The following is a 23,009-nucleotide window of genomic DNA, read 5'->3' as shown; positions in this document are numbered from 1 at the left end:
GTGTGGGTGAATCCAGGCCATGTTCAACGCATCTCTGCTTGTTCAGGATGATAAAAGAATTTGGGCAACGGAAAGTGAGCCGCGATATAAATCTGAATGCCTTTGCAGATGGTGATGTTGACTCTGGAAGCCTTACAGAGCGAGTCCTGGCTCCTGCAGTCAGTCCAGGAAACCGCTCTAGCACTAGGGCCATGTGGGACCTCTCCTTTTTTTTAAAAAAGCAGTTGAGAGTGCTTTTTTTCACAGCCCATTGTAAGCAATCAGAAAAGCAAATAGAAGGCTTCGTTCGAGGCACACAGGCAGGCACTCCTCTCCAGAAGGCTGAGTGAGAGCAATGCTCAGTCAACTGACAGTCACAGCACAGCTAGACAGCCAGGAAGACAGGGCATTCTCTCAGAGCACTAACAGACACTAGCACCACCAGCGGGGCCTCTGGAGCCCACTCCCCCCCCCCCCCCTCCCGGATATGACTGCTCCTGGACACAGACTGATCCTCAGCCTCTCTAGCCAGCTGTAAGGAGCAGCGAATGGACAGAACCACTGGCATATCCTCCTGCTATCCTCTCCACACCCCCACCACGCGCTGCTCCATACCCCCAGAAAAGGATTCATGCTGTGTTGACATAGGCTACAGGTGGTTGGTCGTGTTTGAGCGGCTGTTGGTTGTTTTCTCTGTGTGGTGGTGAGTTGAGGTGTGTTTAGTGTCATGATGATGCTGCCTCTTGTTGTGATGAGCTTGGTGTGTGTACTACTGGGCTCTGGATGGGCCCAGGCCCAGGACCAGGCTGTGGGGCAGGATGGCGCTGCCACCCCCTGGAGACAAATGATCCAGTGGGAGAACAACGGCCGGAGGTTCAGCCTCCTCAACAGTGGAGCCGAGTACGTCCCTGCCGGAGCACAGGAGCAGGAGAGAAGTCACAGAGTGGTGGTGGCTGACTCTCGCCCCCGAACCCCCCGCAGACCACAAGGTGGGAATGTACGCAGGCAGGCCCCCTCCAGGGGAGGCTCGGAGACCGTGAGAGGACAGGCCAGACATCCATTTGGCTTCGGACAGGTGCCCGACAACTGGCGCCAGGGCTCCGTGGGGACAGGCTCCACCAACCCCCGCTTCAGGCCATCCACTGGGTCCTCTTCATCGTCCTCATCATCCTTCTCATCTTCCTACAACGTCCCTGTCCAACCCTACCCGCAATACCCCTTCCCTCAGCAGCCCTACCCCCTGCCCTATGATCCTAGTGTGGTGGAGGGAGCAGGTCGGGGCTACGCGGAGCCACCCTTCCAGAGGGCCACAGGTGGAGGCTATGGTGCTGGTGGTGGAGGATACGGTGCTGGTGGTGGAGGATATGTTGGTGTCGGTGGAGGATACACTGGAGTCGGGTATGGAACGGGTGCTGGTCTGGCCCCTGTGGTTCCACGCTCCCCACAGGACTATGGTGAGGATGGCTACCGTTACTACCAGTCCTATGGCTACGGGCCCAACCCTGCCGTGCCTGCCGTGCCTGCTGTGCCAGCACGGGCTGCCCAGCCACCCTTTTCAGATGGCCTGGACCGCAGATACACACACAGCCTCTACAATGGAGGAGAAGATCCTGCTGCTGCTGCTGCCGCTGCCGACACAGTGCCCGCTGCCCCGGACAGGACAGTGGCTGGCGCTCAGCCTCCAGTACGAAGTCCCCAGTACGAGCAGTTCCCCCCGTTCGGTAGGCCCCAGGTGCAGCCACAGCCTCCTTTCCTTCCGCCTGTGGTGCCAGGAAGAAACCCCAACACTGCCGTGGAGAACCCCAGCGTCAACGTCGGGAGTGTCTACCGGCCGGAACAGAGAGGTACGCGCAATTAACATGCACAAAGTCATTTAGTTCAGCGTCTTATCTCTTATAACAAAGCCAGCTCTTTGTCCACTGTCCAACCAAATGTTTTAAATCATCAGAATGTACAGTATTTTGTTTTGAGAGTATGAAAGATTATCTGTATGTGGTCCTAAAGAAACAAGAGAGATTTGTCATCTTCTATTTAGTCAACTTTATAGTCTGTTTGATGTGAGCAGTACAAGACAGTCATGTAAACCACGAAGGAACCACCAGATCCTAATGGCAGTGCACATGTGAAGTGGATGATGCACTTGTGGGGTCACATCCAAGCTTTTCCTCAGTTGAAGGAAAGGAAACAAGAAGGGAATGTGGCTCCTCTACTCCGCTCCTCTGCTGCTTCCTGACAGCGGTGGACAGTGTGAGCCCAGGGGGAGCAGAACCCTTACCACCTGTCTCCCCAGCTACGTGCCTCTGCAGCTGGAGAAGTGCACTGTTTTCTAGAGGTCTTTCATTTCACATCTCTCAGGCCCAAAACACAGTACATGGAAATCTCTTTTTAAATAACCAGAATTGCATTGCTATTTACTGGCTCAAGTCTTTCATTTATAATTTGCCAAACAAAAGCAAACTCTACTGAAGGACGGTTCATCTTTTCCCCCTCACTCAGAGGGGTTATTGAAACCAGGTGTTGAGAAAGGCCTGCCAATGTGGTGAGCGCACACACAGGGCTCACTGTGTCATAGCTTGGGGAGTAATAGTCTGCTGAAAATGGCTTGGCTCTTGGGGAGGTCTGGGTGTAGAACCTGGGAATAGAGGTTACCTCGGTGTTGGGGCTGGCTGGAGGAGGGTGACTGGGGCCTGGGTGAGCAGGATGGGAGAGAGGGGGATGCTGCCTGTACCACTACCAGAGAGAGAGAGAGGGGGAGGAGGGGGGTGCTGCCTGTACCACTACCAGAGAGAAAGAGAGGGCAGGAGGGCGTGCTGCCTGTACCACTACCAGAGAGAGAGAGAGAGAGAGAGAGAGGGGGGAGGGGGTGCTGACTGTACCACTACCAGAGAGAGAGAGAGAGAGAGAGGAGGAGGGGGTGCTGCCTGTACCACTACCAGAGAGAGAGAAGGGAGGAGGGGGTGCTGCCTGTACCACTACCAGAGAGAGAGAGGGGAGGAGGGGGGGTGCTGCCTGTACCACTACCAGAGAGAGAGAGGGGAGGAGGGGGGTGCTGCCTGTACCACTACCAGAGAGAGAGAGAGAGGAGGAGGGGGCTGCTGCCTGTACCACTACCAGAGAGAGAGAGAGGAGGAGGGGGTGCTGTCTGTACAACTACCAGAGAGAGAGAGAGAGAGGAGGAGGGGGGGACGGATTAGTGGAAAGTCCCTGTTTCACATGGTCCATTGCCTCAGGAAATCAAACAAATATTTAGTATGAGCTGGGGTGAAGAGGGAGGGAGGGAGCATCAATGAGCTGCTCTTAAACATGCAGTGGCCCAGCCAAAATGCCCAATATTTGTTTTGTAATTCAAAACACACAATTTCTTGAAAACCAAGGGTAATTGATAGACTGTTCTGAGAGCCAATCACAGGGCTGGGTTAGGGAGTATGGTGAGGGTAAGGGGTGGACACCGACTTTATTATTGGAGCCCAAAGTTATCAATGTGGAAAACATTCATTTAGAGTAACTGAAGCCGTGTGGCGAAAAGTGACGCAATTGCACACACGTGTGTGGGAGTTTTCTCTGTTCTAGCTGCTAGGAGCCTCCATGGCCCGAGGAGCTGGGACATCAGATGGGGTACTCTCCTCTGGTTGGGAGCATGGAAGACTGACTTACACATATCTCTGCCTGCACATTCCTCTGCCTGACCAGGCTGTGCATGAGGCTCTTTAATGTGCCATGTGCTTCAGTTCCATAACTCAGTCTCACTCATTCTTCTCTGTCCAAGACACAGCCAACATGTGTGCAGATGCCTCGGCTTTCTCACATGCCATTTAATCAATGTGATAGAAGTTCCTCCAGTGGGCTGACAGTCAATAGAAGCGAAGGCAGCAAGGGATTCCAATTTAACTGACATACCTTCAAATGTGGAGACCGGTTCGCTTTGTTCCCACTCAAATGAATAGGACTTAAATCAAAGACCGATTAGACACAGAATTATTGCGGGTCACATTTTATTTGGATAGCCTGGCTAGTCCATCTGTAGATGCTCTACACATGGTCATACTGTCAACAAACTATCTGTTGATGAGAAACTGCTTGCTTAGGTTACAGTTAGGGCTAGGTTTAGAATAAGGGTTAGGGCTAGAGTTAGGGTAAGGGTTAGGTTTAGGTTTAGGATAAGGGTTACGTTTCGGATTAGGGTTAGGGTTAATAGATAGTCAGTTGAAATGTTAGTGATAGTCTGTAGAGCATCTACACATGGACTATCCAAAGTCCACTGGGCAATGTCTAGTTTTGATTTATATTTGGTTGAGTTTTCAACTAACGTGAAACAACGTTGATTCAACCAGTTTTTGCCCAGTGGGAAGTGTTAATGTATTGACTTGTCAATAGAGATAAGTAGTAACTTGTCTTGTTTATTGCCAAATGGCCTTAATGGGAACAAGATAAATGAGGGATGTGGAAAGAGCCTGTGTTGGTGTGTTGCAATAGGCTCGGACTTGTCTTGTTCACGGAGAGCTGTGACTGCAACCGTGACAGCACTATTATATTGCACTCTATTCTCTCACCACTCTTAAGCTCTCACGTATTCTCACATGCACCCACTCTAATGAAAGAGCTGTTTTCAAAAAATAAATGACATGCCATTGACTTCGTAAAAGGGATGTGTTTATATGTTGTGTATTGTACACTTTCAGGGAAAGACATTATTAAAGAACTGGCAAAATCCAACATCTTTTCTCTAGTGCCCCACTTAGACTATGATACAGTATGTACAGCCTTGTCAAATGCTTTCGAGGGCTGATCAGCCTTTGGTTCAGACACACTATATCCCTCTGAAAAATACCCAATTTCCAGTTTTCGGAGATTAGGGGGCTAAAGAACAAAGGCTTTGCCGAAAGATGAGGGAGCCGAGTCCGCTGCTGGATGGAAAACCTTTGCATTTCACACAGGCCTTACAGTGTTTACATGGTATGCTCCAGGAAGCTTCCCGTGGCCTGTAAATCTGCTTCAGAGAGAGATGACAAATAGGATGTGTACACAGTGCCCGGAAAGACAGAACCCTCACTTGAACCTGTGTCTAAACTGGGGAAGGCTCACCTGGATGTTAAACAGGCAGAGGAGATAGGACGCTTTCTCTGTAGAATTCCTATAAACAAACTGTATCCAAGGCCTGCTGTAAACAACCGTGATGACAGAGCGAGGATACAAAAGCGCAATGCTAAATATCATGTCCCCATATGGCTTCAGTTGTTTTACTGTTTTGTCAATTTGGCTGGGACCAAAATGAAGCAGATGGTAGTTTTTGAATGGTACCAGAGGTCAAAACTTGGGATTGACTTTATGTTGCTCCAACTGGTTCACATTTAAGTGGATGTCTGGCCTTTGAGGTTGAGGTAAAGGAGGAGGGAAGGGGGTGGTGATAAGGTATCCCAGTGACCCTTTCTGGCATGCCCTTTACTGGAAATGGGACACACATTGGCTCTGACAACTCAGGCCTGCTTTTTTATTTATTCTTCTGTTTTCTCTGACAGAGTCGATCACTGGCCCAGTTTAGGAACAGCAGGGTGTGAGATCATTGTTGTTTTACCTTAGCATGCTGCTCTGTCTCTCTTTCTCTCTCTCTCTTTCTCTCTCCCTCCATCTCGCTCATTTTCTTGCATTAATGTGAAATAGCTTTCAATTTTTGATTACTAGGAGCCTACAGCAAATATGAAATATGAACGTTGGCTACTGTAGCAGAACAGAATTGCAAGTCTAGTTGAGGAAGTTGATTCTCTAATGCTTCTCATTATGCCCTCCAGATATGAATAGTCTGAACGTATTTTTCATGCCAAAGGTTAACATGGAATGACAGGTGCAAATTAGGATTAGTGTCATGAAACATCACATCATATAAAGAGGCCCCAGCGTTTTAGCATCATTTTCTCCCTATGTGTACCAACCATGTTTTCACTTTCACATTCAGGTTGTGAGGGAAGAATTTTTTAAAGAATGAATGACTCCTTCCATGTATACTCCATTTTATTTTTCTTGGCATGATTAGCTTTTTTGTGTACACTAAGATCCTGCTGAGATGATCATCTGGAATGTAATTAGTGACTCCTGACTACTGACCACAGGGCCCACCTATCTGAATGTGCCACCATATGTAACCTGTGGTCATAACTCTACACTAAATCTTCGGTCCCTCTTTAAATGACGTTCAGCTTCTGAAGGCTTCATAAAGCCTTCAGAAGCGCTACATAAAATGATCACCATTGTCAACTGTGACATAACCCACTATGTGGAATATGATGTAATCATGCTTTATACAGGGTGACATGTTGTGCTGAAGGATGGCACACACTATAAAGTGATGTCATGTTAGTCACATTACACCTAAACTCATTCCCTGTGTTTAACACTTTTTTGGTTACTACCTAATCCCATATGTGTTATTTCATAGTTTTGATGTCTTAACTATTACTATCACTATTATTCGACAATGTAGAAAATAGTACAAATAAATAGAAATGAGTAGGTGTGTCCAAACTTTTGACTGGTACTATATATATATATATATACATACACAAAAAAAATATATGGGGGATTGGAAATGATGCAGACAATTACATTGATGGAAGCCACAATCTATCTGTAATATTAAAGATGAGTTACCCTCTAAAATCTTAATTTGCGCACGTCATGTAGCCTAGTCCAATAGCCCTATATGTTTTGTATCACAAGGTTTGAATCACAACTAAAGTGGCCAAATAACTTCTTAAAATGAAGCACATTAATTTGCTTTATAACCGGTGTAGAGCCTAACTGGCATACATAGGCGGCGCGTGAGTTTCAAGTTTGGGGAAGATAACTTTCACTATAAAAAATGTAATAGAATAGGTCAACTTTTGTACCATGGGGGATAGTAGATTGTCATAGGCTAGTGCTTCTGCTGTTCGTTAGGCCTACTCACCTTGTTAGTTGAGTAAATGTGGACAGTTATTCCAATATCTTCAATATGCGCCTAGGAATTCGATACGAAGGACACGCGCAATTGCGTCCCCGATGTGTCTGTATTCACTTGTAGCCTACAGGCGCTGAGATGCCTGTGAGAAGGAACAGATCATGTGACAGTCATTGGTTAATAAGAATTGAGATATCTGAGAGAATCATGGAAGTGAGAGGTGCTTCGAAACACGCAGCCTGGAGAAGGAAATTATAATTATTATATTCTGCCCAAGGGTACAACGGCCACTGGCCACAAAAGACCTGGATGTTTTTAGGGGGCATTACAGCCACACAAGGGGGATGCTGCCAGGAAATTTGAGGCATTATCAAGTGCTTGTCAACTTGTGAATGAGAGACTGATGAAGTGTTTGCAGCCTGCGCAAGAAACAAACTAGAGCTCATGCCATTCATCATCAGAGTCGCATCTTTCAGTCTTAGAATTTATTAAAAATCGAAACATATAGACCTCCCGAGTGGCACAACGGTCTAAGGCACTGCATCGCATTACAGACCCAGGTTCGATCCCGGGCTGTATCACAACCGGCCATAATGGGAGGTTCATAGGGCTGCGCACAATAGGCCCAGCGTCGTCCAGGTTAGGGGAGAATTTGGCCTGGGGTGCTTTACTTGGTTGAATTTCCTCTAGCAACTTCTTGTGGTGAGCCGGGCGCCTGCAGGCTGACCCTGGTCGTCAGTTGTTTCCTCCGACACATTGGTGCGGCTGGCTTCCAGGCTAAGCTGGCGGGTGTTAGGAAGCGCAGTTTGGCGGGTCATGTTTTAGAGGACGCATGACTTAACCTTCGCCTCCCGAGCCTGTTGGGGAGTTGCAGCGGTGAGAGGAGAAAAAGGGGGTCAAATACAACAAACATTTTAACATATAGCCCAACTTTTGTATCACAATTAAAGTTGCATAAATAACTCTAAATGAAGCATATAGAAGAACCTGTTTCTTTGTTAACCGTTCAACACAGAATAGAATGTGTGTGGTCCCTCAGAATCATTTGGAGAAAATATCCTTTCGCTGCCCAGCGGCATTTGAACTCATAATATGATCAGTGTCTCGTCAGCAACACTAAAAAAGTACTTCCATGTCACGGAATTTCAGAAATGTTTTAAATAAAAGTACCCTACGTAATAGTAGAAAAGTGTCAATAACCATTAACGATATATGAAAAATAATTGTCTAAACATGAACAATGAACAATCCGAAACCTGGAAAAACAAAAACAAAAACAAATATTTTTTAAAGGCCCTACCAATGTGTTCTGCTGTGCATGACTGCACACATCCTTCTGCAGCACAGCATTTTGGGGAAAGTAGAGTTCAGGTCCAATATTGACTATGCACCCAAGAGGGAAAGAGGTTGGGCCATCCTAGAAATGATTTAGTGAATTAATATAGAACATTTAGCAGACGCTTTTATCCAAAGCGACTTACAGTCATTGGTGAATCAATGTTTACGTATGAGTGGTCCTGGGAATCAAACCCAATATCCTGCCGTTGAGATGCTCTACCAAGAACGTATGACAGGTTTATAAATGCTTTGTGAAGCCTCAATTTAATATGATTTATAAGGCCTTTATTAAGCGGTGCTTGTACCACCCTTTATAAAGCACAAGTTTATGTCATATTTGACATAGCGGGTTATGTCACATTTGACATTGGTGGTTATGTCACGCAGTTATGCCACATTTATGAAGCGTTTATAAAGCATGAAATATGGTTATAAATGATTTGTAACACATGTATGTAGTGTTTAGGAAGGCTTAATAAGCTGCACATCATTTAAAGCGTGAACCTCTACTGCATCTGTATCAAAGTCCTTACACTAACACAACGCAGGGGAATGAAATATAGCTGATGGATGAGGAGGTGTAAAGCTGTGCTGTTTTATTTGAGGAATGACCTCACTGGTCGGTGCACCACAGCGATACTCTATATTCTGGCAAGGGAGGAAGCAGACCTCTAAAAGTTGACATTGGCATCAAGGTATTGATACTAACATGATTGAATCAATTGCTGTCGAAGGATGCTATGTGTTGAGCCAAGTGTCTTGTTCTAGGTTTGCCAGACCTGGTTCCTGATCCCAACTATGTGCAGGCCTCCACGTATATCCAGAGGGCTCACATGTACTCTCTCCGCTGTGCTGCCGAGGAGAAATGCTTGGCAAGGTAAGAGACCATTTGAAACCTTTTAAGTGTTTTAATAAGTGTCTGTGTTTGCTTTGGATGAGGAGAACATACAATAACTTTGTTAGTAGTCACTCTGTTAGTAGTCACTCTTATCACCAATTTTTGTAAGCCAGTTGTCACATTCTGATGGACAATCAGTCTCCTCCAGTTAGAACAGATTGAAAGATTCCATGTGCCTATGGGTGAATATTAGCATATTATGTCTCCGCTCCGGACTGTTTTATCAACCTGCTTAGTAAATGTACTCCTTATCTAAGCTGCAGTATATAAAGTTTGGAACCCAGTTCACAGTGCAACATCAATAACCTGAAATCTGTTCACCTAGGCCTGTCACTAAGGCTGCATTTATACAATTTTGATATGCTGCCACTAATTGGTCTTTTGACCAATCAGATCATGTCTTTTGCCAATAATTGGGAAAAAAATCAGATTTGCGCTGCCTGTGTAAAAGCAGCCTAAGGCTTGCCTATGTAACGTGGCCTGTCAGTAAACGGTTCTCTGAGTGGTTTGGTCTGCAGTCGCAGCACACATAATGGTCCTCTGACTTTGGCCCCAGGGTTAGATGGGTACGGTACAATTGCCCAGACTGCAGAGCATTTAAATGAAGCCGATGAACTTTATTGTCCCACTGGCTCTCCTGTTTGCCCTCCTTCCTTTCTCAAGCACAGCCATTCCTCGAAGCCCTCTCATATCCTGCCTGTGTTATCAGCAGTCATGGACAGATGGCCTTGTATAATGTGCTATACACTCCAATGTCAACAACAGCCATAAGATGAATTGCAAAGATTTTTACTGATACTTTGGAATGCAGGTTAAAAAATGTGTTCATACTGGACGTCTCTACACAGTGTATGCCTGTCCACTTCAAAGCTTCCCTTGCTGCAAAACTGAAAACGTGTGCAGTAGGCTATGGAGATAAATCACAGTAATCTGTAATTATTTATTTAACATATTTTTTCCCTCTAGCTTTTCCAGACGCGCTCAATTCTGTCTTGTTGCAGGAACACATTGTGAGCCTTAGGTATCAGAAACTCACCGGGACAACCCTTGGGAGATGTGTTCTCTGTAGCCTTCTGCACTTTCCGTCACTCATTGCTATTCCATACTGTGTGTTTGTCTTCCCACAGCACTGCCTACAGCGCTGAGACTACAGACTATGACGTCAGAGTCCTGCTTCGCTTCCCACAGAGGGTTAAGAACCAGGGGACAGCTGACTTCATGCCCAACCGACCTCGACACACCTGGGAGTGGCACAGCTGCCATCAGTAAGTAACCAGTGTTTCCCCAAACCCATACAGTATATGCTATTGGTTTATGATACTCAAATCAAATTGTATTTGTCACATGCACCGAATACAACAAGTGTAAACCTTACAGTGAAATGCTTACTTACAAGCACTTAACCAACAATGCAGTTTTAAGATAAATACAAAAAAAATAAAACATAATAATAATAATAATTAAAGAGCAGCAGAAAAATAACAGTAGGGAGGCTATATACAGGGGGTATCGGTACAGAGTCAATGTGCGGGGGCACCGGTTAGTCGAGGTAATTGAGGTAATATATACATATAGGTAGAGTTATTAAAATGACTATGCATAGATAATAACAGAGAGTAGCAGCAGCATAAAAGAGGGGGCAATGCAAATAATCTGGGTAGCCATTTGATTAGATGTTCAGGTATCCCGCTCCTTGAAAGTGGCAGCTCTACTATTTAGCTCAGTGTGGATGTTGCCTGTAATCCATGGTTTCTGGTTGGTGTATGTACGTACAGTCCATGTGGGGACGATTTCATCGATGCACTTATTGATGAATCCAGTGACTGATGTGGTGTACTCCTCATTGCCATTGGTAGAATCATAGAACATATTCCAGTCTGTGCTAGCAAAACAGTCCTGCTTCCTGCTTTAGTGCTTGTAAGCAGGAATCAGGAGAATAGAATTATGGTCAGATTTGCCAAATGGAGGGCGAGGGAGAGCTTTGTACCCGTCTCTGTGTGTGGAGTAAAGGCTAGAGTTTTAGAGTTTTTACCCGTCTCTGTGTGTGGAGTAAAGGCTAGAGTTCTAGAGTTTTTTTCCCTCTGGTTGCACATTTAACATGCTGGTAGAAATGAGGTAAAACGGATTTAAGTTTCCCTGCATTGAAGTCCCCGGCCACTAGGAGCGCCACTTCTGGATGAGCGTTTTCCTGTTTGGTTATGGCCGTATACAGCTCATTGAGTGCGGTCTTAGTGCCAGCATCGGTTTGTGGTGGTAAATAGACAGCTACGAAGAATATACTGTAGATGAAAACTCTCTAGGTAGATAGTGTGGTCTACAGCTTATCATGAGATACTCTACCTTAGGCAAGCAAAACCGTGATACTTCCTTAGATATCGTGCACCAGCTGTTGTTTACAACTATACACCCCTTGTCTTACCAGAGGCTGCTGTTCTATCCAGCCGGTACAGTGTATAACCCGCCAGCTGTATGTTATTCATGTCGTCGTTAAGCCACGACTCGGTGAAACACAAGATAGTACAGTTTTTAATGTCCAGTTGGTAGGATATACGTGCTTTTAGTTTGTCCATTTTATTATCCAGCGATTGTACATTGGCCAATAGGACAGATGGCAAAGGCAGTAATCTGCCTTTGCCACTCGTCACTGGATCCTCACAAGGCACGCCGATCTCCTTCGGCGAAACCTCAGTCTCTTTCTCCTGCAAATGACGGGGATGAGGGCCTGTTCGGGTGTCTGGAGTAAATCCCTCTCGTCCGGCACATTAAAGAAAAATGATTTGTCCAATTCAAGGGGAGTAATCGCTGTTCTGATGTCCAGAAGCTCTTTTCGGTCATAAGAGACGGTAGCAGCAACATTAAGTACAAAATAAGTTACAAACAATGCGAAAAAACAAACAAAATAGCACGGTTGGTTAAGAGCCCATAAAACGGCAGCCATCCTCTCCGGCGCCAATGTACACAACCTTGCTATGGTAAAAACGGTATGATCCTTGCTCTACAGGGTTAATCGGATTTGGTGTTAAATGTGACATTTAAAGTTGGCTGTTAAGCTCTTTCGTTTTGTGTTAGTTTGGTTAGCTGAGGTCAGTGCGTTCACATTTGCTCTTTTTGGTGCAATCATGACTTCACTTCATACAGTATGTCATGACATCACTGATATGTTTGGACACCCTCTGCCCTGCCCTTCCTCTATGACCTTGCGTTCCACAACGGTTTTATTGGTCACAGTATGTCTGTGTTCCTTGGGTTTGTGAAACAAGTTTCAGGCTGTACTTACTGTCCTCAGCTCTATGGAATGTTGACTGCCCATTAGCAGATTGGCAATGTTGCCTGGTGACATCACTGTTCGTTTATACATTGGTTTCCAGGGCGGGAGTTAGCCAATGCAACAGCTCGATTTGACTGGCCAATGGAAATGGGATAGAATCCATAAATGTTCCTGTCAATCTGTTCCCTGGCATCATAGGCCTGGTGCCTGGTATTATATGATGACATGGATTTGTGTTAGTGGAACAGCACAGAACACAGTAACAAGTGTGCTTGTTTGAGAAAAGAACAACTCTTTGCCAAATCAACTTCACTGTCCTACATTTTTCCCCCCAATGGAATATTTGAATACAATGAGTAGTCAGTATGACCCCTTAATCCATCTATATTTTAATTTGTGTATTGAGCAAATGCTATACGGTACGGAAAGTTTAGGATAAAACCTTAGAATCAGTGTTTTATGGAGACAAACAGATAGCATGAACTCGGTTTAATTTAAATAATTTAATTTAAATACAGTGTGCATCATTAGATTCAGATTTCTCTATAAAAAATGTAAACCTCAATATAACATTTCTGTCCATTTACACAATAGAGTGATCAATTATGATCAAACAGTGCAATAGATGTACACAGTTAATATCCGGATTATGTACAGTGCCTTCAGAAAGTATTCAGACCCCTTGAAAGTTACAGCATCATCCTAAAATATATTTTTTTCTTCATCAATCTACACACAATCTACACACAATAACCCATAATGACAAAGCAAAAACAGTTTTTTTTTAGAAATGTTTACTAATTTATAAAAAATAAATAAAAAATAAGAATTATCACATTTACATAAGTATTTAGATCCTTTACTCAGTACTTTGTTGAAGCACCTTTGGCAGCGATTACAGCCTCGAGTCTTCTTGGCTGTGACACTACAAGCATGGCACACCTGTTTTTGGGGAGTTTCTCCCATTCTTCTCTGCAGGTCCTCTCAAGCTCTGTCAGGTTGGATGGGGAGCGTTGTTGCACAGCTATTTTCAGGTCTCCGCAGACATGTTCGATCAGGTTCAAGTCCGGTCTCTGGCTGGGCATTCAGAGACTTTTCCCAAAGCCACTCCTGTTTTGTCTTGGCTGTGTGCCTAGGGTCGTTGTCCTGTTGGAAGGTGAACCTTCGCCCCAGTCTGAGCTCCTGAGCGCTCTGGAGCAAGTTTTCATCAAGGATCTCGCTGTACTTTGCTCCGTTCATCTTTACCTCGATCCTGACTAGTCTCACAGTCCCTGCCCCTGAAAAACACGCACACAGCATGATGCTGCCACCACCATGCTTCACCATAGGGATGGTGCCAGGTTTCCTCCCAGCCGTGACACTTGCCATTCAGGCCAAAGAGTTGAATATTGGTATCATCAGACCAGATAATCTTGTTTCTCATGGTCTGAGAGTCTTTAGGTGCCTTTTGGCAAACTCCAAGCTGGCTGTCATGTGCCTTTTACTGAGGAGTGGCTTCTGTCTGGCCACTCTACCATAAAGGCCTGATTAGTGGAGTGCTGCAGACATGGTTGTCCTTCTGGAAGGTTATCCCATCTCCACAGAGGAACTCTACCCTTCCCCAGATCTGTGCCTCAACACAATCCGACCTCATGACTTGGTATTTGCTCTGACATGCAATGTCAACTGTGGAACCTTACATAGACAGGTCTGTGCCTTTCCAAATCATGTCCAATCAATTGAATTTACCACAGGTGGACTCCCATCAAGTTGTAGAAGCATCTCAAGAATGATCAATGAAAACAGAATGCACCTGAGCTCAATTTCGAGTCTCATAGCAAAGGGTCGGAATACTATTGTAAATAAGGTATTTCTATTTTATTTTTTTAGACATTTGCAAACATTTCTAAAAACCTGTTTTCACTTTGGCATTATGGGTTATTGTGTGTTGATTTATTTAAAATCCATTTTAGAATAAGGCTGTAACGTGACAAAATGTGGAGAAACTCAAGGGGTCTGAATACTTTCCAAATGCACTATACATGCAGATATTCTGATTATGCTCCTCTTTTCTTCTCTTTATGGTGAACACAAGCATTACCTCTAAGGTCAAAGGCCATGGCTACTGTTTGCCCAGGCGTTATGTGATACATTTCTGGGCTTCCTGTAATCTGGTTGGACTGTATGGAATGCAAACACCATCCACTAAATATTTCCCCCCCTTCTCCTGCCTGGCCTCCTGGACGTCTTTGTATTGCATTTTAACACAACTGGAAAATGACTTGTGGTTATAAAGTGCAAAGTGGGATTGGAATGTTTTGTATGTTAGGATTACAAGCCAGGCTTATTCCAGCCTTCTCTCTGTGTCCTTCCAAAAGTTAATTCTCTCTAGTTGACATAGTCACAAGGGGAGATCCAGGATTACAAGGCGAGGGAAAGGGCCCTCCAGTCCAGACAGACCCAGTGTCTCACTGTCTGTCCCACTCTCACAGAGAGATAACAATCTCAAGGCTTCCATCTAAATAAACATATTTCGCGGGAACAAAAATAATGCCCATATTTCAAACCCCCATTGCACTGAACACCCGCCTCCAAACCCCTGCCCATAGACACATACACACAAACACAAACACACACACACACACACACACACACACACACACACACACACACACACACACCACATACAGAGGGTGTTTTGCAGAGAGCTGCCCTCTCAGGATACCCAGTGTACAGCCCTTTCAATTCCTCTGTGTTTACAGATTCCCTGTGTAGTCGGTGCAGATTCCCCCTTAGAGAATCGCATGGTGTAGCTTTTAGCCTGCGGAAACACACTGTTCCTCACCTGAGAGGAGCTGTTTACCATCTCCAACTGCTATGGAACGAATTACTTCTTCCATTTGTCACCTCCTCCATTGGTGGAAAGTACCCGTCTGCCTTTCCCTCCAAGCCTCCATTCAATCTTTTAATGACTACGCCAGTAAAAAGTTGTAGCTATGTTAGAACAGGGAGCATGAGGTAAGGAGACTGGGTTATTATTTATACAGTCTGAGTCCTACTGACTGAACCAGCTCCAGCTCTTACCACACCTGCACTACATTCACCAAAACAAACACTGACATAATTCTTAGTGTCTGGAATCTGGAATGTGACTTTCAGTAAAAATAGCAAGAAAGGGTGATTCATTTCAAAAACTAAGATTAGGATACATTTAAGTGCCTGTGAGATGAATACGTTGACAATGCACTGCAGCTTTTCAGCCATTCGACACTGTGTTCACAGTTCAGATGACATCTTCATAGGAAATCTAACTTGGCTGAAATACGAGGCCATTACTGTATCTGGGAATCGAGATACAATATGTTTTACATTAACCATGCTGCCATTTATTCCAAACAGCAGGAGACTAAATAGGACAGAGGACGCCTTCTTATTCACAGTGCAACACTGTTTCTATTGCATATTTAAAGGAATCCCCCATGTATGTCACTTGTATTCTCAACCTTACAGTGTAGCGGTATCTGTCTGATTTATCTGAGTACCACAGTGTTAACAGTTCGTATGGAAAGGATATTCACAACATGCTGGTCTGCAGAGGGCAACAGTAAACAGCCAGCCCTCTCAGGTCACTGTCTGACACTTGGCATTGGTCCACATCCCAGCTACAAGATGGTGCACGGCTATTAGAGTAAATTATTTCAGATGGACCAGCACCAGCAGTACACTGAGATACGGAGCGGTGTAGCTCATTTCACAATCTGAGGACATGATTTGTTCTCATGGGTAACTAGGCTAGCAGTGGCAAGAGCCAGCATTCCAACACTGTTAAAGCTGTGTAAACACACACACACATACACAAACGCACGGGCTGACAAAGACGCATTCACACACACACACACAACACGAATACATGTTCAATCCTTCACTTATCTTGCGGTAGTGATTAAAACTTTCCAGATTGATAGAAAGTAATTAATGAGACCTCAGACATCAATAGATTGTTAATGTCTTTCTTCATCAGTGCATGGTTGTAGGTATTAATTACATTCTAGTCTCCTTTGGTATGTTGTCATATGCTCAGTCAAGCTGCACCGAGTTGAAGTGTTGACAGGTGAGGGCAATGGGCTGTTCAAATAAACAAGCACACCTAATTTAAAGACTTTGGATGGTGGCCTGCAGTAAACAGTTTGCTCTGTGTTGGTTTACTGATTATCATGTAATTATCCTTTATGCAAATTGAGCACATCTCTAGTATTGGTTGTTGTACCTGTCATTAACTGAATTTATAAATGTTAAAATTGGACTCTTCTTTGTTCCCCTGCTGACCACCCTGTGCCATGCCTCCTTTCTCTGCTGCGCGGCACACGCGGCACACGCTTTTTACCTGTCACAAATGCATTTTTATATGGTAAAAGTGGACATTCATTCCCCTCTTGTTGCACTACCGACCACCTATTTGCCCTTCTGTCTACCCACAGACACTACCACAGCATGGATGAGTTCAGCCACTATGACCTGCTGGAGGTCACCACAGGAAGAAAGGTGGCTGAGGGACACAAGGCCAGCTTCTGTCTGGAGGACACCACCTGTGACTTTGGTCACCTGAAGCGTTATGCCTGCACATCTCACACTCAGGTAGATACACCAACACATATCTCACTAAGGTAGATTTGCCAATAGACTTGGCATGGCATCATTCATTTGTCCGACGGCAAGTCGGTGTCATGGTCTTGCAGCAGGTACCGCAACAAGGTATCATCATCTGAGTTCAGCGAGCAACCACAACATGTCTCTTGTTTAACAGTTCTTCCACCCCACTCAGTCTTTCTATGAGTCAGAGATGGTGCAGGCACGTCTCTCTGCTCCTGAGCCATAAGCATAGTCTGTTGATGTTCCACATGAATAACTCTCCTCTATGTTCCTCCAGGGTCTGAGTCCGGGCTGCTACGATACGTACAACGCTGATATTGATTGCCAGTGGATCGATATAACAGACATCCAACCTGGGAACTACATACTAAAGGTGAGACTAAGAGCAGAGGAAAGTTCTGATGTGTACTTGGTAATCTTCCAGGAAGGCGCCATTCCAAAGGCAACATTCCATAGGAAAAGGTGCGCCCGACCAGGTTACTGGGAAAATGTATCTGAAAGTTTTACATGTGGAAAGTTGTCTTAAGCTATAAAACATTACGGTTCCTAGACTGTGGCTCATACCGATCTACTCGTTTTGACTGCAATTCAGTCCCATCGCTCTCTGCCTGTCTGTGTTGACCTCTTGTGTTTCAATGAGGGGTGAATCTTAAATTGGGTTGCATGTCGTGGACAGTAATATTTGACATGTCTATATACAATATATATGACATTATAAATACCTCACATGCGACTCGTAGGAAGAATAAACAATTCGCCTATTCAAATGTTTCTCTGACTCCATAAAGATAATTCAAATATACAAGCAAGCTTTAAGCAATGTGTTGACGTTGACTAGCAAGAATTGGTCTGAGAATTGTCTATATCAAAGGCAGGTATTTAATTAACATTGTACAATGAGCGAGTTCACCTACAAGCCAGAAAGCTTAATTTACAAAGCATTGCCGTGCGGTAGCAGAGAGAACAGTCCATGACTTGGGTGACTGCAGTCTTTGTCAATGTTTTGGGCATAGACTGGATACAGGATAAGAGAGAGATCAGGCATTTCATTCCATTTATAACATCTGAAGCCGTAACCTTTCAACCTGAAACCAACCACCATTGAGCAATCAAATGATACCAAGTTTACAGTAACCTGAACACTCCCAGGCCCAATCTCCACAGGGTGTCACAGCATATAAATGCTTGTATGGGGGATGACAGCAATGTAAAAAAATATCTCAGTAATAAGAATTACTGAGACATTTTGGCATATAGTCATTCAGATTTCACCGTTATACAGATACAAGTAACCACAGAGATCATACAAACATATAGATAGCATCAGAGTTATCCTCAGTGAACAGTAACCACAGAGATCATACATACATATAGATAGCATCAGAGTTATTTCTCAGTGAACAAGTCTCAGACAGAAACCACACGTGGATACTATAGTATTATTCTATCACAATCAATATCAGGTGCTCTGGATACTGTAACAGAGATAACAGAGATACAACCTTGGCCCCTCAGAAGGGAAAGAGCTGACTAGTCCTTGGACATTGGCCTTTGTTCCTGGACCATTTGCCATGCAACTCCAGGTGTCAGAGAGCACATTAGCCTACAGCACACATATACTGTAGCTATCTTAATTCCTCATCAATTCCCCATTGACATCAACAGATGATTTAAGCAGCACTTCAAATGTTTTATTTACGCATACAGAATCTCAAGTCAAGATTCTCTGTCCGGTCTCTGCCAGAATTCCACTGATAAATGTACTGTGTAAGTTATTGTTTTATTCCTACCTGCCTAGCTGTAGTGGTATCCTCCTCTGCCTCCTCTGCCTCTCAGCTCCAGGTCAACCCCAAGTACCTTATCTCGGAGTCTGACTTCACCAACAATGTGGTGAGGTGCAATATCCACTACACGGGACGCTTCGTCACAACAACCAACTGCAAGATATCTCAGTGAGTACGGCAACATCTCTTTTATGACACTAGTCAAAAGACAAGCTCTCATTATTATGCCAAACTACCTGATATAATGTTTTTTAGTTCATTACCTAATGATTATGTGAATCATGTTCATCAATGTCACCAAGATGAATGATTACTGACTGTTTTATACTGCCTCTCATAAGGAGCAGTAATGCTATTGGGACTTTCAATGGGTTGATTAGGAAGTGCATTATTACACTCCGAATTACTGAAAAATCCATCTCTTTTTATGAAAGAGACTCAGCTTTAGAGCATACTTTATCTGAGCAATGATAATGTACAAGTGAGGTAGTAAATCACCTCTAGTTATATGGAGTATATAGGGAGTACACAGATAATTACATGGTGAGTTGGCTAAAGCATTCAGAAAACCAACTGACCCTTTATTTGACATTGGAATGATATGGAAACGTATAATGACAGTATATACCCTATGTGATTGTCTTAGTTGTGAATAACTAACAACAAACATGCTATTTCGTTTTTTTTATTGTTTTGTTTCAGTTTTCTTTTTTGTGATAGGAACAGAAAGCATGTGGGGAGGCTAGGAGACGTTTGTATTGTAAAAGAAAAATTGTGTGTTTTTTGGGATGATTGATCAAGTCAAAGGTTAGGTTAGGTTTAAATTATAAACTCCAGCTCAATGTGACTTGGATTTAAATGGAAAAGCGCTGAGACTGGTGCAAAAACAATATGGTGGAAGGAAACTCGCTCTAACCCATGTTTACGCCAATTCAATGCTTTTTAACTTTAGTGGTACATATAAGAAGAACAGGGGCAGACTGGGACCAAAATTCGGCCCTGATACACCAGGCATTTTTTCACTTGAGGCCCCCTCACCAGCCCATTTTATTTCTTTAAGGCCCCCATTATTAGCCAGATAATGATGATTTTGTACAACAACAAAAAAGTTAGACAGGCCCACTGGGCAAAAAATGCACCACCCCATCAAACATTTCGGCATGTCCGTTCCTAAAGAAGAATCAAGTTGGCTACTTAGCCATTTTTTTCCCCTGTTAGCTAGTGATAGCTAGTGACAGTAATGCACAAATTAGGCCTATTTGAAACTTACCCATCTCCTGGCAGCATTTACCCGCCCGGTTCAGTAGCTTTAAAACACTTCAAAAGCATGACAACCCCATTGAAATTCGATTTCTGTCCAATGTTTAGGGGAAAAAATGAAACTGAACATAATTCATGATTGTTTTATTTTCTTTTAGTTCGTTTTGGTGTCAAAGATAATAGTTTTAGTTTTTCAGACAGGTTTATTAGTTATTTTATTTCCGTTTCTAAGTCGTTTTTCATGATTTGTTTTCATTTTAGCTTCAGTTTAAGTTCACTATAATTACGTTGCCTCGGTCTACAGAAAGGGCCTTTAATAAGAATGTGTGGACAGGTAGGCTAACCTCTCTGTCTCTCTGTGTTATCAACACCCGCCTCATTGTGTTGTTTGTTCTGTGTCCATCCTGAAGGTCCTGATCGGACGTGGGAAGGCTGCCCAGCCAGGGTGAGTCCTCCAGGACAGTGCTGTTCCATTGAAATGTGAATGGAATTCGTTTTGTTATTGTTGTTGCTGTTGTTTTGTTTATGCTGTTTTTGGTTTCCTGGGCCCAGAGTGAACACGGGTTCCAGTGGCACTGAAGAGAACATGGGGATATTTACACAAGCACACAAACTGAAAACCCATACCAAACTCAACACTCCAGTCTCCCACCGTCTCCATTGTTGTTTTCCCTCTATATTATCCATAACCTTCTCTCCCAGACCAACCCCACTGCTCGTATTTATACTCTGACAGCCTTAATGAGTCTTTTGTCCATGAAATAGTAAACATCTTGGACATTGTGAGTACGTTGCTCACAGCTGTGAGCAGACTGGCTCGGTTTGGTTTGAAATAAGGTGTGAAATGGAGCTGGTGCTGAAATTAGTGGTCCCAGACGAGTCTGGGCTCAACTGCAATCCAACAAAAAAAAAGAAATGGTGCATTCATCCACGCTGTCTGGGAGGAAGACATGGCAGCCCCAGCCAGTGACTCACTAGGACCATTATAGTGTTGTTGTTCTTCTTCTCTCTGCCTCTTTGTGCCAGGTTTAAAACAATGTGATTCTCTGAGCACATCTACATAGTGTAATATTATCGAGAGACGAGAGAGAGGGGAGAAGCCAGGTCTTGTTCGTTTGCACACGTTAGTCTCCATCAAGTAGTCACGCAACATAAAGAGGCTGTCAGAACCCAGAGCGTTACCGCCTCTAAATACCGTCAAAGCCAGTTTTCGTCCTCGTCCTTCATTTTTGTGTTTGTCTCACAAGAAAACATAAAGCTTAGTTGGCAGAACTGCCATTTATTTTCAAGGAGGTGCTTTCCAGAATTAAACTTACATTGGAGTTTTCTTTTTCAACTACCAACACTGGTCAGATGCCAAATAGGTTATCTGTAGCTTTGTAAGAAGAATGTACATGACAATTAACCCACTGATGCATGGTTTTAGCTATGGAGAACTGTACTTGTTTTAATTGATTGTATTTTGATTCTTCTCTTCTTTAATGAAAGGGTCTTTAGTACTGTGTTTGAATTGTTGCTGTATTTGTGAAATTCCAGGAACTCATATATGGTTTTTTATACGAATCCAGAACATACTTTGGATTTGTTCAATTGAGTGTGTTGCGGCAGAGAGTGACTGTAAAGAAGAAACTACTGTTGTAAATACCTATCGTTGTGATGCATTACACTAGTAGGTTTAGCTTGGCATTACAGACAGACAGAGTGCCGAAATGCCGCCTCTACCTACCTCTCAAAGAGTGAGCTATTGTTTCCAGTTGAGTGTACGGTTTCTATCAGACATCCCTGTGATGATGGCCCACTGTGGCCTCCCACACACTCCATTGCAACACACGCCTACAGTAAAACACTTAAGAGAAAGGATTTAGAAACACGAACAAATGCAGAACAGGTCTGGTCTTGTATTCTGTTTATATACCATATTACACGTTAACTTTACCATTTTAACATTGTACATAGTAGTCAATCAATGCTGTCATTGACCAACACTTCTTTGTATTCTGGTTGCTCTTGATATTGTTTACCAAGACAGGTGGAAAGTATAATTAGGAGATTCTATTCAATCAATGGAATGACACTATTAGACTTGTGGATTATAGCAGGTATCATTAAATATATAGAGTATATGTTGATTTGCTTGAGTTCTTCTGTTCTTGAACACCTGTCAAAAATGACATACCTAATAGAGACATACATTTACACCTCTATAAGGTGTTTGGACTGACATGTGACGGTTGTTTACAGGCTGTAGTTACCGAAGTGGTTTCTGTCACTGTGTTAAAAAAAAAAAAAAGTTTTCCTACTCTGAAATGTCAGGTGAAGGTATGTTTATTGCATTATGGCATTTACTGTAGGTCTGTCTGTGTTGTCGTGTACATTTATCATGCAGCATCCGTGCAGGAATGCAAAACAGACCTTTTCAGATTCACAAAAATATACAGTGAATACAAATATATAGACAGCTGTTCATGGCCAAGCAAGAGACATGGCTGTCTCATTTGTGTCGTGCATTCATCATGTGATATCGCACAACTAATTACTTTGTGTGTCCGAGCAGGCTTGCTGGTCATCAGTCTCTCTCGATGTTAGTAAGCCTGAAACAGAGCACACATCTCCTGTCCGGAGACATGTTGTAAGATCAGCTTGATTGGGCTGGCTTTACATTTGAACATCATTATGGGCATCCAATGCCATAATGTCCATATAAGAATATGGATATGGGCACACAGTGCCTTCGGTAAAGAAACAAAAATAAGTGTAGCCATTTTTATAAAAAGCAAAAGCTTTCTCAAATGACCCCAATACTGAAAAGTAACATTTGTTGACGTGTTTCTCTATAATGATGCTTTTCCAACAGCAGCTGAAGGGCTAAGGCTTATTTTACGAAGCATTCCTGACCCCACAGTACAGGCCAATCTAACTAGA

The 23,009-nt window shown here is 43.7% G+C and overlaps 1 protein-coding gene across 1 annotated transcript; it reads left to right on the top strand.

Annotated features, from left to right (window-relative positions):
• Positions 1–305: 305 nt before the first annotated feature.
• On the top strand, positions 306–22,305 carry LOC139384845 (lysyl oxidase homolog 1-like). Its single transcript, XM_071129741.1, has 8 exons — positions 306–1,823; positions 9,017–9,125; positions 10,274–10,411; positions 16,872–17,028; positions 17,321–17,416; positions 18,880–18,995; positions 20,498–20,532; positions 20,640–22,305. The coding sequence occupies exons 1-7, from the start codon at positions 707–709 to the stop codon at positions 20,502–20,504; spliced, it is 1,740 nt and encodes a 579-aa protein (XP_070985842.1). The 5' UTR covers positions 306–706; the 3' UTR covers positions 20,505–20,532; positions 20,640–22,305.
• Positions 22,306–23,009: the final 704 nt, after the last annotated feature.

This window comes from Oncorhynchus clarkii, chromosome 26 (assembly GCF_045791955.1).
Source record: "Oncorhynchus clarkii lewisi isolate Uvic-CL-2024 chromosome 26, UVic_Ocla_1.0, whole genome shotgun sequence".
NCBI classification, from domain to species: domain Eukaryota; kingdom Metazoa; phylum Chordata; class Actinopteri; order Salmoniformes; family Salmonidae; genus Oncorhynchus; species Oncorhynchus clarkii.
Note: the sequence above shows the minus strand (reverse complement) of the source record. Positions and strands in the feature narration are given on the sequence as shown.

Excerpts from the sequence above, each read along its gene's own strand:
- LOC139384845 (XM_071129741.1), top strand. The coding sequence starts at position 707 with ATGATGATGCTGCCTCTTGTTGTGATGAGCTTGGTGTGTGTACTACTG. Across the intron at positions 1,824-9,016 it reads CTACCGGCCGGAACAGAGAG|GTTTGCCAGACCTGGTTCCT; the intron begins GTACGCGCAATT and ends GTCTTGTTCTAG. Across the intron at positions 10,412-16,871 it reads GAGTGGCACAGCTGCCATCA|ACACTACCACAGCATGGATG; the intron begins GTAAGTAACCAG and ends GTCTACCCACAG.